At 39.4% G+C, this 20247-nt stretch overlaps 1 protein-coding gene across 1 annotated transcript; it reads left to right on the top strand.

Moving 5' to 3' along the window:
• Positions 1-192: 192 nt before the first annotated feature.
• On the top strand, positions 193-19657 carry LOC125179244 (protein O-mannosyl-transferase TMTC2-like; the record flags this gene model as incomplete). The annotated part of the gene is made up of 6 exons (XM_047884745.1): positions 193-340; positions 2632-2848; positions 7524-7638; positions 9230-9461; positions 9673-9840; positions 18875-19657. Coding segments are annotated over 5 exons (880 nt in total), but the record flags the coding sequence as incomplete, so codon positions are not given.
• Between the last annotated feature and the right edge of the window lie 590 nt (positions 19658-20247).

Raw genomic sequence — 20247 nt, 5'->3', positions numbered from 1 at the left:
CCAACATGGCGGAAACATTGTTTGTAGTAATATTATAACATAACGGGTTTTTTCGTACGTTTGATATTTTCGATTTTTTCATCACAACGATAATAAAATTTGGCTAAATTAAGTTTATTAAAAATTTAATATTAATTATTGTAAATAACAAATAATGTCAAGTAATAACAATAGAACAAATTGTACCACCAGAGGCGTGCTGCTGTTCGCACAGTCGCGCTTCGAGGAGTCAGTCAAGAGCTACCAAGCGGCCTTGGCTAGCCGCCCTTGGCTGGCCCAGGCGCACCTTGGCTTGGCGTCTGCCTTGACTAGGCTTGGCAGGACTGATGAAGCCACAAGGGTGAGAATTAATTATATCTAAAATTTATTATTTTTACTATCTCAAATTTTCAATTGAACGAAGTTTTCACAAAAAATTATTTTAATTCCGAAGCTTTTTCTTTGTTGCATGTTTTTTTACATACCACTCCATTGTATATAATAAAGTAAAATCTATACTAGCTAAAGTAAGAAAAACTTGAGATTCTTTATCGAATGATTTTTTGCCATTCTCGGCATTACATGCAGCTGTAAATGATATAGTATTTGTATAAATACACCTGCATTTTATCATCACAGTTATTTAGCTCAGCATTGGAAGTTATCATTTCAATCTTTTTAGCTTCTTGATTTTTTCACTTCTACTACTGCGGTATTGAAAGGTTATCACGCCCATAACCGCAGCAATGATAGCTTATCACCACAGCACTGATAGCTTATCACCGCAGCACTGATAGCTTATCACCGCAGCACTGATAGCTTATCACCGCAGCACTGATAGCTTATCACCGCAGCACTGATAGCTTATCACCGCAGCACTGATAGCTTATCACCGCAGCACTGATAGCTTATCACCGCAGCACTGATAGCTTATCACCGCAGCACTGATAGCTTATCACCGCAGCACTGATAGCTTATCACCGCAGCACTGATAGCTTATCACCGCAGCACTGATAGCTTATCACCGCAGCACTGATAGCTTATCACCGCAGCACTGATAGCTTATCACCGCAGCACTGATAGCTTATCACCGCAGCACTGATAGCTTATCACCGCAGCACTGATAGCTTATCACCGCAGCACTGATAGCTTATCACCGCAGCACTGATAGCTTATCACCGCAGCACTGATAGCTTATCACCGCAGCACTGATAGCTTATCACCGCAGCACTGATAGCTTATCACCGCAGCACTGATAGCTTATCACCGCAGCACTGATAGCTTATCACCGCAGCACTGATAGCTTATCACCGCAGCACTGATAGCTTATCACCGCAGCACTGATAGCTTATCACCGCAGCACTGATAGCTTATCACCGCAGCACTGATAGCTTATCACCGCAGCACTGATAGCTTATCACCGCAGCACTGATAGCTTATCACCGCAGCACTGATAGCTTATCACCGCAGCACTGATAGCTTATCACCGCAGCACTGATAGCTTATCACCGCAGCACTGATAGCTTATCACCGCAGCACTGATAGCTTATCACCGCAGCACTGATAGCTTATCACCGCAGCACTGATAGCTTATCACCGCAGCACTGATAGCTTATCACCGCAGCACTGATAGCTTATCACCGCAGCACTGATAGCTTATCACCGCAGCACTGATAGCTTATCACCGCAGCACTGATAGCTTATCACCGCAGCACTGATAGCTTATCACCGCAGCACTGATAGCTTATCACCGCAGCACTGATAGCTTATCACCGCAGCACTGATAGCTTATCACCGCAGCACTGATAGCTTATCACCGCAGCACTGATAGCCTGTCTCTTATACACATCTAGATGTGTATAAGAGACAGCCCCTCTGCCCCCCCTCCCCTCTGCCCCCTCTGCCCTCTCATAAGGGGGTGCTGAGAGTATATTGATACCCTCAGCAATACCCACTACTTGAATCGCTAAATGTATCACCACCTCATTACCCCAAGCAATATCCATAGCAATCCATATCAATTCATTTATTCCATTATTTGTGCTATACAACGTAAAATTTTAAAAATTCCAGCCTACAGTAAAGTTTTAGAATTTTTTTTTTTAATACGTTCGTACGTTGATGTATTTCCCTTTACACTGAACGCGACGTTAACATTTATCTTCTATTTATCTTTACACTGAACGCGACGTTAACATTAATCTTTTATTTTCCTCTACACTGAACGCGACATTAACATTTAATTTCTATTTTCCTTTACACTGAACGCGACGTTAACATTTATCTTCTATTTTCCTCTACACTGAATGCGACATTAACATTTATCTTCTATTTTCTTTACACTGAACGCGACATTAACAGTTATCTTCTATTTTCCTCTACACTGAACGCGACGTTAACATTTATCTTCTATTTTCTTTACAATGAACGCGACATTAATATTTATCTTCTATTTTCCTCTACACTGAACGCGACGTTTACTTTTATCTTCTATTTCCCTCTACACTGAACGCGACTTTAACATTTATCTTCTATTTCCCTCTACACTGAACGCGACGTTAACATTTATCTTCCATGTTAATTTATCTTCCATGTTAATTTATCTTCTATGTTAACTTTTATCTTCTACTTGAAATTGTATTTTCTGCAGAGGCTGCTCAGCTGCAGCTAGCTGCTGCCGCTGCTCACGCTCCCCTCGGCTACCCTGAGCACGTGCTGCTCACGCTCATGAGCGAGGCTCACGTGCTCGCTGGTGAGCACGCGGAGGCCAGGGCGGTGCTCACCAGAGTGCTGCGTGAGCACCCAGAGCACGTGCCTGCTCTGCTCGCCTACTCGCGCCTCGTCAGGAGCAATGTGAGGCTTGCGCTCAGTTTGTTGCAGGATGACAATTATTTTATAATGTATGCCAAATCTTAACAATTATGCTCTAAAATTAACGTCTAGGCTAAAAAATAAGCATATAGGCAGAAAAATTACCATCTAGGCTAAAAATTAACAATTATACAAGAAAATTAATCAGTATGCTACCTGTTGTTTCAATAATTAACAATTTTGTTTCTTAACAAAGAAGATAAAAAAATTGCATCAATTAATTTAAAATTTGTCTTTGACTTAGATCACTGAAAACAAAATGCTAATTTTATAGTAAATATATCGCTACGTTGCTTGCTCTTGTTATTCGCATTAGTGTGTTCAAAAGAATTTAGTTACGTCAAAATGAACCATTTTTCTAATCTTTCCATTTGATTCTTATCGTATTAATTATCCTTTGTGTCGTGTTGTCCTTTGAGTAGTAGTAATACTTTTCTCGTACCGCGAAATATTTATATATTATTGACTATTAATTTGCGAGAAGCAGTAGCAAAATTCCATTTGCTTCATTTATTATTTTAATGTGCCGCGCCCGCTACCGAAGAAAAGCCTAGACAACGACCTTTTAGAATTTTATTTCTTGTATTTTAATGCAAAAAAGTCATTATTTATTGTCTATTGTAATTAATTTTTTTAATGCGGTGCTCTGCGACGAAGATTTCACGTCGGTCTTAAAGCTTACAGCGTCTATTGCGTCACTGTAATATAAAATATATGCGTTTTCTACTTCATTTCTACAAACACTTGGTGACTTAGCCCTCCTCCGCTACAGGATATTTCATGTTATGAAACAAATATTATTGATCGAGAACTGCGCTTTTATTCATTGAATATGTATAAAATGAATTCATTAAATATTATGGGGAATTTAAAAGAAAATTTTTGGCTCATTATTGCGGGTGATATGTCAGTAGGAATGATTATGACTTATTTCTGCATGTAATAATTAGGTATGGTTGCTGTAACTTAGTATCGCTATTATAACTCAGTATTGCTGGCTGTAACTTAGTATTGCAGGCTATAACTTAGTATTGTTGTTATAACTTAGTATTGCTGTCTATAACTTGATATTGCTGTTATTATTAGTATTGATATTATAACTTAGTGTTGTAACTTAGTATTACTGCTATAACTTAGTGTTTCAACTTAGTATTGTTGTTCTAACTTAGTGTTAATTGTAACTTAGTATTGCTGTTATAACTCAGTATTGCTGTTGTAACTCAGTATTTCTGTTATAACTCAGTATTTCTGTTATAACTCTCTGCTGATAGTTTTTACACCCGTGGAAGACATAATAACTGTAGTTCAATTTACTTATCCCAAAACTATCACATACTACCAAGACAAACCATTAGAACAAATTCAAATTTATTAATTCTATTCGAGTTACCCTTCATCGATATGAAGAATATTCATAGTGATTACATTGCTTGTGATATGCCCTTTGCCGAGTTTCAAGAACTGTGTAATGAAACGTATAAAGTGCCTTATAGTTTTGTGTTGATCAATAAAGATGAGCATCCCAGTTCTGGAAAGTATTTCAAAAATTTAAATCAATTATATATTCCACAGAAGTATTTTTCAGGCAATCGCTCTAGGTTAAGTCCTGAGTTTTCGGTTAAAGAATGCTCAATCGGGGTAAATGATCGTTAACTCATGAATCGGGAGTAATTGGTTAATTTTGTTGGATAAGATTCATGATCGTTACCCTGTTAAGCTGCTTTTGCAAATTCGGGGGTAATTGTTCGTAATAATATTGAAGAAGGTTTTATTCGGGAGTAATTGGTTAATTTTGTTGGGTAATATTCGGGGTAAATGATTGGTAAACTATAATTCAAGCTGTTTATGGAAAATGGCGCCATGCGCTCGGTCATGTAACTACTTATAGTCGTGTCACTCCACTTCGCTACGCTTTGTTAGTTCTGAAAATCGCCGATTTAGGGGGAATGGCGCTGCGATCGATTACAGGAACCACTTCGAAAATTAATTTGTTTATAATAGTGATAAATACGCCTGGAAACGTGCAACAAATTATTGATTATTGTATTGTCATCGGGAGCTGAGCTTCCCTAAAAGTTTCAGAGCGCTAGCTAGCGGGAAAGTTGGTGAAAATCGATTGCAAGATTTGATCATCACAAACAGACGGACACGAAAGCGAGCTAAGAAAAACGTGGTAATAATAAAATAAAAAAAGGGGATTAACAGCGGAATATTTGGGGTTGTAGGAGGAGGGGGCAGACTTAGCCCCACAACGGGGATTATTTAGGGCTGGTAGGGGCTGACTTAGCCCCATTAAGCCCGCTCTAAAGACAGCGCTAAACTTCATTATGAAATGAAAGACTCCTCCGGGCGGACTGCTGCTGCGACACTCAGCTCTGTCCTTTAAATGGAGCGATTACACTTTGCTTTATAAATGAGATATATGTAATTATTGATAGTTATCTGACATGTACTTTCTGATATTCTTAGTTTGAGTTTGAAGCCTATAGTGCTTCCAATATAAAAGGGCTGTTGTGTAGCGGATCCAGGATACTTATCGTGTAGGTGTTATACCTGAACCTGGACATTTCTTTATATTGATGTCATCACGAGACGTTTCCAGCTGGGAAAGTGGTTGCATTACAAATTTCCTAAATTTCTTGCACACACTGAAAAATGAGTTTTAAAAAATTTATGTTTTTAAGTTGGATTTAAGAGGCCCTTCCTTTATTTTGTTTAAATATTTGAAACTTGACTTAGGATAAAGGGATTCTGAAATACGCTATTCCATCTGTAAGTATTTTAATGCTTTTAGGATTTTATTTCGGGCAACTCGGAGTTAAGCTTCTAACTTGAATAAGAATGACACCAGTTGATATCGTAGGCGAAACAAGTTTCTTGTGACCAAGATATATCCAAATATTGTGCCTATTATTTCATTCTTAGTTCTCTTCATTCTTTATCAAATAATAGCTTATGATTTTAAAGCAATACCTACTTCTCACAACCGTATTATAAACCTTATTATAAACCGTATTATAAACAGTATTATAAATAGTATTATAAACTGTATTATATACCTTATTATAAACCGTATTATAAACAGTATTATAAACTGTATTATATACCTTATTATAAACCGTATTATAAACCGTATTATAAACCGTATTATAAACCTTATTATAAACTGTATCATAAACCTTATTATAGACCGTATTATAGACCGTATTATAAACCGTAGTTTAAACCGTATTATAAACTGTAATATAAACCGTATTATAAACCATATAATAAACCCAAATTGAGAGTCGCTGGCGTCTTGAAGTTGAAGGAGGCCCGGCGGCTTCTAACTTCACTTCTAAAAAATCACGCTGAATTTACGGAACAAAATAAGATGCAAGATGCAAGACTTCCTTTGCGAAAGAAAAATCCTGTAAAAGGCTGAGCCTTGGGTTCGAGTTAGTTAATTAAACTTAGGATTTTTGGCCAAGTTAGAGTAAAGCAATTGAGTTCTTTAAGGTGGAGTTCCTAGAGTTCCCAGTCAAGTGGACGCGCATTGTTCTCATGAACTCCGGTGTTGTTTTCGGCTAATTTGTTTGGGCGAAGATTAATTGCATGCAAATTGAAATAAGAATTCATGCGCTGTTTCCTGTGTACTGAAAATTAATGTTTAGTTTTTAGTGTCTTGAATTTCAGCGGAATTTGGCTTTCAATGATTATTATTTTGTAGGTTTAAGTTGATTGCGGGTCAATAAACTTACCAGGTCAATTTAAAAAGAAATTTTGTAGTGTTTTCACTGATCTTTCTGTGAATGAATTTCTTCTTCTGTTGGAGCTATACGCCATTGCAATATGCTTTGATGACAGTGACTTCTTATCAATAAGCTGCGCGCTCGCTGTAACAAAACAATTGACCACAGAACCGATCCCATTTTTACCAATCACTAACTGCTTTTTCTATATTTTTCGTTTTCTAAATATGAATTTTGTGATGACCTTGTTACGATTCATGAATGTGACAATGCATATTGCTCGTAATTCAACCTATTCATGCTGATTTCGATCGCTAAATATGCGAAACTTATAACTTTTACACGAATATGGGAACTCCAGTCATTTCAAGGTAGCTCGTGAATATTACCCGATATAATATTTCCCGCCTTATGTATATAATTTCCCGATCATGAGCACATAAGGCAATTAAGTCTTGAAGCGGATATGTGAGAGAACGTAGACTTTCGTCAGATAGTCTACGGAGATGGTCTGTGAACGTAGACTTTTGTTCAGAAAGTCGAGCGCACATTTTGATTCGGACGCATATTAATTCTCAGCTCGTGTCTCTGCTATATAGTGACGTCACTCACATTACATTACATTACTACAGCAACACGTCACTCACATTACTCACGCGTTGCTGTAAATGTTACAGTAACGTTACTCACGTAAACGTTTAAGTGACGTCACTCGCGTAAACGTTATAGTAACGTTACTCACGCAAACGTTACAGTGACGTCACCCACGTAAACGTTACAGTAACGTTACTCACGTAAACGTTACAGTGACGTTACTCACGTAAACGTTACAGTGACGTTACTCACGTAAACGTTACAGTGACGTTACTCACGTAAACGTTACAGTGACGTTATTCACGTAAACGTTATAGTAACGTTACTCACATGAACGTTTGGCCGCAGCTCTGGCAAACCTTGGCGTGATCTACAGCGAGACTGGGCGGCAGGCGGACGCTGAGGACGCGTACAGAAAAGCCCTTATGCACAGCCCACACATGGCGGACACACACTACAACCTGTGAGTACTGAACCAACATGGCGGACACACACTACAACCTGTGAGTACTGAACCAACATGGCGGACACACACTACAACCTGTGAGTACTGAACCAACATGGCGGACACACACTACAACCTGTCTCTTATACACATCTAGATGTGTATAAGAGACAGCGTAAACGTTACAGTGACGTTACTCACGTAAACGTTACAGCTGTCTCTTATACACATCTAGATGTGTATAAGAGACAGCCTCATGGTTAACACGTGAGCACCTCATGGTTAACACGTGAGCACCTCGTGGTTAACACGCGAGCACCTCATGGTTAACACGTGAGCACCTCATGGTTAACACGTGAGCACCTCGTGGTTAACATGTGAGCACCTCATGGTTAACACGTGAGCACCTCATGGTTAACATGTGAGCACCTCTTGCATGATATGTGAGCACCTCTTTTATTTAATACGTGAGCACCTAATTAATTTTAATTAATACTTGTTAATACGTGAGCACCTCATTATCGCGCATATTTTTTCCCCGTCTCATTGATTTATAAAAATAAAAATATTCCTTCAGGGAACCTAACATAAAATCATAAACGATATTAAAATTCCTGAGAAGATGCGCAACCATTTTTTTATAAATATGAGTGTACTCAAACGTTGTAGTAAGTCAATTTATTCACAATAATACGACATCCTTTTGGGTACATAAGTGGGTCGATACGCCTAAGGCAGAATAAATAAACTGCTGTCATGTATGTCACGGAAGTGGGTCTCAATGACCCATTTCCAGTAGATGAAACCCACTGAGGTAAAGAAGTACTCCTTAATAAAATCTATCGTTGCTACTTTAGTCGTAGTTCGTTTTTTGACGAACAGACATCACAATCTGATAATTGTTCATCCGACTGTTAAAACTGCGAACTCTTTAAATACGAAGTGAATTCATTAGCGAAAATTTAATGATAGCTAACACTAATGATTGCATCAATAAATTATAATTACCGAATGAAAATATTATTTATTCACGAAGAAATTACATTTGTATTTCAATGATTCTGTTTTTCGTAGACGTTCTCAAGTAGCGTCAATGTCACCTAAGTCGCTACAGCACATATGAAAAGATCTAATCTAATAGAAACGATCTATTTTATTAACAAAATTAATCTACAGCTTTCTAGCGAGATCGGAACAGCTTTGTAGGTATTATGTGATAATATGAACTTAAAAACCGTAGTTTTGCCAGCTTTATACCGTATTTATTGAGTGACAGGCTGAGTGCAGTGTCTACTGAGTGGCGTTTCGTAGGTCTTGACAGTACACTTGGAGAAAGCAGTGGGACATTGTCCGAATATCGATGTATTTTTGCCTTTGTATGGGCTATCTTCACCCAATTTGACACGATATAAGGGCGTATCAGTGCCGCATGCAGAAAGTGTGTCATTATTTGGACAATAATATTCGTATATTTCCGAGGGTAATAACGCAGCTCATTACCCCCTCAGGCCAGCTGCTGCTGGAGCAGTGAGGGTAATAACGCAGCTCATTACCCCCTCAGGCCAGCTGCTGCTGCAGCAGTGAGGGTAATAACGCTTTACCCCCTCAGGTCAGCTGCTGCTGCAGCAGTGAGGGTAATAACGCAGCTCATTACCCCCTCAGGTCAGCTGCTGCTGGAGCAGAACCGTGTGGCGGAGGCCGTGGCGGTGTGGCTGAAGGCAGCCACGCTCGACCCCAGCGACGCCACGACGGCTTTCAACACCGCCACCGCCTTGCGCCTGGCGGGCGATAACGCCAACGCCGAGGCGTTCTACAGGCGAGCCGTGCTTCTGAATCCCAAGGTGAGAATAGAACAGGCGAACGGGGCTTCTAAACCCATAATAAACATCAGGACAATATTAATTGCTGGAAAATTGATATAATTCATCAGATATTTTGCAATAATAAATAAATAACAGGACAATATTAGATGCTGAAATATTGACATAATTCATGAGATATTTTACACCTCCGCATGTCTCGTAATTAACGTCTTACATGTCCGCAATTGAGGACGTGACCAGCCTCCGGAACCTGGGGGCGATGCTGCACCTGACGGGGCAGCTGCAGGAGGCTAGGCAGCTCTACGAACGTGCCCTCAGTCTCGCACCTCACGACCCTCACACACTCACTAATCTCGCCAGACTCTCTGCCCTCACACGACCTCCTCCGCCCCTCTGAGTGCGTATATCAAGCATTATATCAGGCCATAATTATATAATTTCAGGTTAGAGTGTAGCCATATTTATTAGCGGTTTATGTGGAAAATAACCTCCACGTAAAATTTCAATGATATTATTTCGCTCGTTTTTTGTATATGGTAAAAAATTTAGCTGGGAACACGTATTGATACTTTTTTGGGTCGCGGGACTGGAACTCCAGCACGCTATTTACGTTTCAAAATGTGTGCCCGTTCATATCTGTAATTATCAACATACTTAATATTCCGACGCAGCTTGCCGCACGTTATTTTGCCTTGACAGTAAATTGTATGTTGGATATTTTCTCTGCAACGATGCAGCATTTCTTTGAAACTAAATTGCTTTCTTTATTGAGATTTTTACCTCCAATTGTCAAAAAGTTGAGCTGCAAGAAACATGGTCAGATATTATTAACTCTCTGTCAGAACTTTCAGCCTCTTCGAAATTCTCACCGTAACCAAGACCGTTCAGTACAGGCATCCCCGTAAACAGGTCTAACTGGACCGTCAATAGCAAACTCAAATCACTTACATGACCGCTGTTTACGGTGGATGGTTCAGCCGAGCATGGCGGTTGTTTCGAACTTTTCTCGCACTCATCCGCGGATGTTTCGGAAAGTAGGACATTCCTGCCCCTATATGGCCTTGTGCCTGCGCTGGTGCGACCGTTGGGAGCAGGCATGTTGACCAGCGGCTGGCTTCTGGACTGCGGTGATTTCTGTCTGGGCATGGACATTTAATAAATTGACATATAAAAAACTGTATGACTTCTTTTTGTTTTCTTTAGGGTTTTTGATTTCATAAATGATCTTTTATAGGGTTGAAAACTATTTTTACCAAAAGAAAGACTTCTCAAACATTTTGCTCGCTAAACTCTATAATAATGCAGCGACACGATAGTTAAACACCAAACTGATGAATTAAATAATTACTACAGTCTTCTTCTTCCAAGTTTTGATATCGCAAGAAATTACTCACATTCGATGAGTTATTGTTAAGAAATTAACATTGTTAACAAATTTTGAAACCATTTATTTTGAAAAACATCAGTTATCCGTCGTTCACATGGTCTGTTCACTATGTTGATTTATGTCGTCCTGGTATAGCTGTTTGAAGAGACAATTTACTTAAAGTTAATGTTAAATTATTTGCCTTTTTTACATTTTTATAGCTTCGGCACAAGTTTTTTTTCACTCCATAAATTTTTTTCACTGATTTTTTATCGACCTTACAAAATATACGCATTATAGTATGTATGCTTTAGTTCTCACTCTAATACGAATTGATGGATAAGCCAAAACGAATGGACGAAATTATGTGTTTATAGAACAAAACTAATAAATATAACGCAACGCAAACAAATAATTAACAAAATAGATGAAATTGAACATAAACTGATACCCTCATCATGTATAAATACCCACATACTCAAGTGAGTTGCAGTGGCCTCGCCTTTATTCTCCGCTGGTGAAGGTAAGAAAAGCTGGAGTTTGAAGGATCGATTAACCGTTATCGGGTGATTAAAGATCATCTCGGCCAGCGATGGATGGTGCCTTAAACTTCTCTCTTTTTCTATTGGAAAAAATTCTCCAGAACTTCTTCTCTTTATCTTGCCAATAATGAAACGAAGTGCAACCTTCTAAAATTGTCTGTCTCGTACAAAATATACGTGTATGACAGATGGTTATATATTTCCCGTTCAATTGCTGCCTCTACGCTGCCTAAACTTTTTTCGTATATTTCATTTTTTCGTTCTCTCAGCTATTTCATTTTAATCGGTTTTCTTAGGTCTGTTAATTAAGATATTTTTTTCACAATTCCTCTCATTTTTGCTTTATCGGTCATTCTTTATAATTTTTTCTTTCTCTCTACAATATTTTTTCTCCGCGGTCTCAGTTGTATATATTCACAGCGCCAAAAATCGGCGTAGGCTTCCATCACATCTTCAAAAATTTCCACAAATCCAACCTAAAAAGTTTGAACCTCAACGGAATCTCAACATCGGAGCCTCCTTCTTTCCTCTCCCTTCAGTAAATCCTTTGAATGGGAACCGCGGCTAAATAAAAGAGCAGCCACTGCAGCGCCTTCTGCCCCTTCAAAGGAACAGTCCGAACACGTACCATTCCTTCTGCCCCTTCAAAAGAACAGTCCGAACACGTGCCATTCCTTCTGCCCCTTCAAAGGAACAGTCCGAACACGTGCCATTCCTTCTGCTCCCTTCAAAGGAACAGTCCGAATGAACGCGTGCCATTCCTTCAGAGGAACAGTCCGAACACGTGCCATTCCTTCAGAGGAACAGTCCGAACACGTGCCATTCCTTCAGAGGAACAGTCAGAACACGTGCCATTCCTTCAGAAGAACTGTCCGAACACGTGCCATTCCTTCAGAAGAACAGTCCGAACACGTGCCATTCCTTCTGCTCCCTTCAAAGGAACATTCAGACTACGAGTGACTTCCATGCGCAGATAGAAGCCAAAAGTTTCGTTGAGAAGAACACAAAAATCTTCTATTCGTCAGCCTAAAGCAAGCTTTGAATGCTCGCGGCATTTCTTCGGGCATAAGCCCAAGCTGTGCATTTCAATGCAGAAGTAAACGCTCCCTGCATATCCGAGCAAACACTGGCACAAATGACAAAGTTTGTTCAGTGGCAATTTTTATATTCTCACTTACATCGGCGATTGGCGTAATTTCAATGCTGGTACAATCACAAAATCAAACAGTCATGACATTTCGAAGTACATTATATATTGCATCATTTCATAAGCAGTTATAAACGCGTCATCCTGTCCAGGATAGAAACGCTGCATCATATCTACAAGGCATGTTTCTAGGGTAAGAACCATTCTTAAATTACGCCACAGCAGAGCTACGGCGAGCGCATGTGCGTCGTGTAGCTACATATGTTGTGAAGCCACAGACGCCATCACGGAAATGGGCTAAGGCCTTCAAACAACGCTGCACAAGCATTCATGAAGAATGAAGTGGGAGACTTTCTGTCATTATCGATGATCTGATTGAATAAGTGGTTTTGTAAAGTGAAAGAGAACGGACGATGCACGATTTCCTTCTTGGCTGAAAAGTTTCCTTATGTCTCAATCAGGGTTCTTTACGAAATTGTCCAGCCAGGTTGTCTAATCAGGCGACAAACTTCTTTAACGATAGCATAAGAAAGCTTGTCCCAATAAACAATGAATGTATCGATAATAATGGGAATTATACAGAAAAATAGAATAAAGTATGAACTTTCAATTGAATAAATAATTTGTGGAAAATTCTTCCTTATTTTTTAATGTAAAGAAAGTTATTACTTGAAAAAAATGCCTCGTATTAAACGGCTAGCAAAAATGCTACAATTCTCATCATTTCACATGACATTATATTTTGCACATAATTCGTTTTTTACATGCAGTTAATTGCATAAACGCTAAGTCGCAGCATTTCCCAGGACATTATAAACGCTGCATAATTTTACCGAAAACATAGTTCTTTCCATTGAGAAATATTGCCCAGGGAATCTTCAAAGGCTCCCGAACAAAGGCTTTATCCTTGCCTGATCCTTTTAGGGACTCTGTGTCACGTATTTATAGCAGCTTGCACAAAAGTCTCAACTGCTTGTATTGCTCGTCTTGCCTTTATTCAAGCTTCATATTTCTCTTAAATAAAATAAAAATTTCTCAAGCTTCAGAAGCAGTCGTATTTTCCAAGCGTTATCCTCTTATTCTCTTCTTCTATATCTTCTGCCGGTCGTCGGGCGGTTTTAGCTTATTCTTGTTTTGTGCGTAATGTTATTGTTGTGCGTTTTCCGATGTGATGTTCGGTTTTCTAATATGCTTTGTATGGAGTTCCGTATAAATACGTCGTTTTATGTAAACGTGCAAGTGTTATTTGTATAATGAACGTTCATTCTTTTTCTCTGTAAACGCATTCGAACTGTAACATTCAGTACAAAAAACTACAAACTTAGATGCAAGCTCTCTTATCTATTGTTTTTCTCTATAATTATTTTTCAAAACCCAATCCCGTTTATTTTCCACACTTGCTTCTTATAGCGTAATAATTTCTTCCACCCTTGCTTCTTATAGCGTAATAATTTCTTCCACCCTTGCTTCTTATAGCGTAATAATTTCATCTGCTAACGATTCAGTCTTGCGGTGCGCCGAACGAATTCGAATAGGGAAGCTGGGCGCCGTTAAGGGGAGCGTCTAGGGTAAAATTTATCTCGGCTATTTACAAACGGATCACTCTGAAACTTGGTACACATATGTAAAATAGAATTCTAAGACATTTTTGTTCGTGTGAATTTTTCAAAAAAATGAAAGAAAACGTGAAATTCTTAGAAAACGGCCAAAAAAGGGGGTACCGTAGAAATCTATCTCCTCCTAGGATTTTCAAGCTACAACATTGAGACACATTTCATTCGATGCGTAAAGACCATATCTAAAACGCAACTTGAGGGTTTTTAGGATTTCTCATTTTTGTGGGTGTGGGAGCATTTTTCGTAAATTTGTCGAAAATTTTTCGATTTTCCCCCCCGCCACCCCTTCTTTTGCGGAATAAAATCCAAACTATAACGAAACTAGAAAAACGCCCGTGTTACGCTCTAGATAATTTTGTTGCGCATCTAATGGTATATGTCTCATTGTTGTAGCTTAATTAAAAACTCTAGGAGGAGATAGGTTTGCAGTGACAATAAGTTAACTTTTCAGTAGAGCCCGTCAAAGTCCCGCGCGCATCGGAATAGGCACTCAATGTAGCAAGGATACAAACGTTACTGGAGCTTGATTCCAGTCAAGGATGGTGGGAGCGACTGCATGCACACATCCTCATACGACGCCAGGCGGGTAACTAAGGTGCACTTCAAGCAGGCACTCTATTTAAAGTACTCGCAGTGAATTTCCTCCCATTCTATTTGTTAAGGAACTACCCCACCCCCCTCCCTTTCATGATCTGTCGTGAACGCATAAATCAACGTACAGAGATGGTTTTGGTACCGTTCGATAGATCAGAATGTCAGCTTTAAGATGAGACTAAAAACCGGAAAAGCCGAAATCCAAAATTTTACCCTAGACGCTCCCCTTAACCGTTTAGGGACGACTAGTCAACCGCAACATTAAAAAGAGTATTGGAAATTAGGCCTTAATTAGGCTTTTGAGGCTAGTCTCCCGGGGACTGGTCTGTCGTGGGCTTGTCTGCTTGAGGCTGGTCTGCCAGAAGCAAACTACCGGAGCTTCTTCTGCATGAGGCTGGTGGTCTGCAGGCCGCAGACACAAGAGGTGTCTATATCACTTCACACTACATTTTATTCACACTATTTATTTCCTGCGGCAGCCTCAAACTGCTGTGCAGGTTTAGTCAATACAGCGAAAAATTTTTCAAACTCTTGAAACTCTGAAGTGAAGAATAAAATCCGGAAAAATATTCAGAATAATCGTTCAGTTTTCCAGACGCGCGAAATTTGTCTTTAATAAATTCGATGCCGTAGCGTCCTGTGAACCGCCGTACTTTTCGTCTGGATCTGAGTCCACATTCTTGGGACGGATAGTTCGAGGTTTCGTAAGAATATTGGTTGATAATAAAGCGATATGTCTAACTCACCTATGACTATTATTATGATGATCTTTTGCTACGCTGCTAATTAAGGTCAAGGTACACAAGCCTAATAGTACGGACCAATACAATGAACACTACTCTGTTTTCAAATTAATTAATAAAAAGCTTTATTTAAGACGACTTGGTGTTTTTGTTCGACTTGATTAATTATGATCGAATTCGCTTTATTTAAGTGAAACACCAGCTCAATTGCACAGATTTTGGTGTTCATTTTGCTCAACATAATTAATTTTTTAACATGCAAAATTTGATATGTTTAGGTTCATAATGGTAGAAATAAACCCAGACTAGCCTCACATATTGAAATAACGGTGATTTATGTCAAAATAATAATACCGGCAGCACTAGCTTACTGACACAGCAGTGACATGTGTCATCAGAATAGGTCAACAGAATGTATTAACAGTTTATATTAACTGATTTTATCCCCCGAATATTTCAATAAAATAGCGTCAATTTTGTAAGTCAGATCAGCGATCCACGTTTGTCCATTACGCCGCCATGTTTAATTTATTTTCTGTGTTAACAAATATTTAATCAAATTCACAATACGATAACACAATTATTAATTTTTTGCCGTCATTTTTTAGATCAATTATTCACGCGGACATCAGATCTGTTGCCGGTGGCAATTAATTAGTCTAAATTATTCAGCGGGTTCGTGTCGCGTTACCAGTTAGACTAATTGCATTCAATGGCGGCCATCATTTAATTAGGCGTGCCTGTAACATCGTTACCTCGTGATGGTAACAGGGCAGGTATTCATAATTAGTTAGGGAGTGTAGCATGAGTGAGGGAGTGTAGCATGAGTGAGGGAGTGTAACATGAGTGAGGGAGTGTAGCATGAGTGAGGGAGTGTAGCATGAGTGAGGGAGTGTAGCATGAGTGAGGGAGTGTAGCATGAGTGAGGGAGTGTAGCATGAGTGCGGGAGTGTAGCATGAATTCATGAGTAATTAATACGTAATGACGCGTATAAAATTGTGTCAGCATAATTTCTTACTTTCATCACATGGCGCCGAATATTATAATTTATTTATATTAAGAACTGCATCAGTTCTCGCTACCGACACCCATGGATTCTCGGACGATCGCAGCCTCTTAATGGCCAGACGCTATTAGCTGTAATATATATTATATATCACATTATACAGTATATTCTGTAATATATTTTATATCGCATGGTAAATTCGCATGATTTCGATTTGCCATACTTGTCTCTAATCGAATTTAACTTATTTCTTATTATCATTATGAATATTGGATCTCTTCGTCATTTTTAACTTGCGTTTTTTTCCTTAGTTTTCGGTGTTTTGCTCGCTTTCACACTGTTGCATAATTTCATTAATATAAAATTTCGCCTTCGAAGTTCTGCTTTGCGAGACGTTGCTATTAAATCATGGTATAGTATATAAATAATTATCGATGCTGCTTTCATGTAGACTAGTCAAACGTTTTGAAGTCTTCATGCTTCCTATTAAAGTTTTTTTTTTTTTTGTTATAATTTAAACCCTAACGTCACTACCGGTACACCATTTATTTCAAACTTTATTTTCGTTGAAAAATTTTCAAGCATTCTCATGTTTTTCGGTAGCACGTCATGGGTCATTTATCTTATCCCTCTTCCCCTTCCTTATCTTCACATTCCCCCACAACCCCAAGTAGCCCCTCATCCCCAAGCCTCCCTCACTCCACTTGTACCGCAACAACTTTGATCCCTAACCATCCGTTATATTAATTTGTTTAATCCGTTTTTCTCTGCAATAAATCAACCAGTAATGGCTGTAAAATTACATTTTTATTTTTACGATACCGCGAAACTTCTGCCTCCAACTCGAGAATTTTCCCTATACCTCAGCAATCCCTCCTTACGCTTCCTTCCCCCGTGGCCCCACTCTCCCTCCTCCTCTGCGACAGCATCTGTCAATCACAGCACCCGAGGGGGTAATTAACGCGCCCCACGGGGGGAGATATCGCCGTCGAGGGGGGGGGGAGGAAGATCGGGGGGGACCGGAACAGATCGCTCTGTTAAATGGTGCCACGACAAGCGCCTGCCATTCAACCTTAATTGCTTTCTACGTTAATCATTTTTTCTTATCTCTCCATATGTTGTAGCTCATTTTACATTACTTTATTTTTTCAGTCACCGTTTGTGCATTGATACTTTCCCGCTGTACGCTCGTACGCAGAACACTACTAAGAAATGAGCGAGACTGTGTCCGAATAGCAATGTACTTCTTGTCCTGTGTATGACCCAGTTTGCCCCAGGTAAATTGGCGCATGATTATTACATGCACAAACTGCGTCACTATTTGGAAAACATAACCCATCCATTTGTTTGAGTACACGCCAATATATTTTGATTGACCTTTACCCAGGGTCCCATTTTCGCGTTTTTCCCTCGCTAATAATGTGCACGATAACGATTATAGGCGTGTTTTCGACGGCCCACCAATATCCTATCAACAACCTCTCTAAAGCCCGCGCCCGTCGCGAGCTTTACGAAGACCGTAGCCTGCGTTTCAATGTCGGTGATTATGCAGTTTTATATCTAACTTACATTTTGATTAAAAATGTGATCATTATTGATTAACCTAATCACACTATTACTATAAACATGAACTGACAGAGCGCTTCCGGCAGCTGAGCGAGATTGGAAAGTAACAGGCAGTAAAGTATCGCCGCAGGCAGTACAGTAACGCCGCAGGTAGTACAGTATCGCCGCAGGCAGTACAGTAACGCCGCAGGCAGTACAGTAACGCCGCAGGCAGTACAGTAACGCCCCAGGCAGTATAGTAACGCAGCAGGCAGTACAGTTACGCAGCAGGCAGTACAGTAACGCCGCAGGCAGTACAGTAACACCGCAGGCAGTACAGTTACGCCGCAGGCAGGACAGTAACACCGCAGGCAGTACAGTAACGCCGCAGGCAGTACAGTAACGGCAGTACAGTAACGCAGCATGCAGAACAGTAACGCCGCAGGCAGTACAGTAACGCAGCATGCAGTACAGTAACACCGCAGGCAGTACAGTAACGCCTCAGACAGTACAGTAACACCGCAGGCAGTACAGTAACACCGCAGGCAGTACAGTAACGCAGCATGCAGTACAGTAACGCTGCATTCAGTACAGTAACGCAGCAGGCAGTACAGTAACGCCGCAGGCAGTACAGTAACGCTGCATGCAGTACAGTAACGCCACAGGCAGTACAGTAACGCTGCATGCAGTACAGTAATGCCTCATCAATATTATCATCATCAATTTAAAAGTGAAATTGAGGCTAATATTTTTTTTTATTTTCTTGCGCAATTCAAGCGTTTTGATTAACTCTTTAAAGTAAAGGTTATTTAATCGTATTAAGTAATTTTTTAAATTTCGGTCCCTAATCACTATTCGTTTTCTCCAACAGGCCAATCATCGCTTCCGTGATATCCACAATCAAGACCAGCGTTCCCGGAGTTCATGGAGTTCATCTGCAAAATCGAATGTAAAAAAAGTTCATAGTTGAAAAGGCGTAATGAAATTTAGGATCACGATACATAAATTCTACAGACTTTTTATATAATCTATAAAATCCTATTACAACATAGCCAAAAATATGTCATAGTTATGAATAAAGATCGGCATTCATATTCACACTAAATAGCGTATTGCTATCGGCAGGATATTTGGCAACGGTTGGACCGTGTCCTATTGAAATTTTATTATGTCCGTAAAGTTTCACTTCTTATTTCTTTGTCGTTTGCCAGGGCAGAAATGAGGCCTTCAAGGAATATTTCTACAAACTGTTATCTGTTTTCATTCCGCGTTTACATTCCATTTACCATACGTACATTCCAAAGAACTAATATTTGAATCAAACGACAATTCTTTACGACTTCCATCAGTACCTCATCCCGTAGATTAGCAAAATTATTCAAATCTTGCTATGATTAAGAGGCCTTCGCCAGTATAATATTGTAATTAATTTTATTTGAATCTGTTACTTATCCAGCGAAGTTGGGAACTTCTTAGTTTAATGTACGTGGCTCAATAATATCATAAACTTAATTCATACCTCTATTATAGTTTATTTAGAGTAATTACTAAAAAATTGTATTTCTGTTGATGCTGTTGTTGTGCTGTTATTATTATTGTTGTTGTTGATTGGTGACATAATTATTTTGTGAGTTGTATGAAATGTCCGCCAGACTGCGAGGCATTAAATGTCCGCCAGACTGCGAGACATTAAATGTCCGCCAGACTGCGTGGCATTAAATGTCCGCCAGACTGCGAGGCATTAAATGTCCGCCAGACTGCGAGGCATTAAATGTCCGCCAGACTGCGAGGCATTAAACTGGGTTAGCAAGTTACATTAGGCAGCATAAAATTTGCGACAAAATTAAATTTCGTTCTCAAACAATGCATATATTGCAAAAACTACGCAGTTAGATACATAGGAAGCGTTTCTGCTCAACCGCGGTAATGCTCACAGTATTATTGTATCAGCCTACCGTGGTCTTATTGGACTTGAAAATGTACTCTACGTATTTACTGAGAGATGCTGAGTCATTCTAATTTCTAATGTCGAACCTCTAGGAAGAGAAAACCGGGGAAAAACTACGATCATCGAGCATTTAACATTGAACATGATTTTTTCGTGTGGTGCTTGCTCCAGTGATACTTACTCAGTAGACGATGATAAGTATCCTAACTTTAACTTTACTGCTTAATAACTCCAGTTGTCGAGATCAACTTCGCCGAAATGATCTTTTTCAAAGACGAAGAGGTTTCGTTACGTTG

This window comes from Hyalella azteca, unplaced genomic scaffold (assembly GCF_000764305.2).
Source record: "Hyalella azteca isolate HAZT.00-mixed unplaced genomic scaffold, Hazt_2.0.2 contig1968, whole genome shotgun sequence".
Lineage (NCBI taxonomy): Eukaryota > Metazoa > Arthropoda > Malacostraca > Amphipoda > Hyalellidae > Hyalella > Hyalella azteca.
Note: the sequence above shows the minus strand (reverse complement) of the source record. Positions and strands in the feature narration are given on the sequence as shown.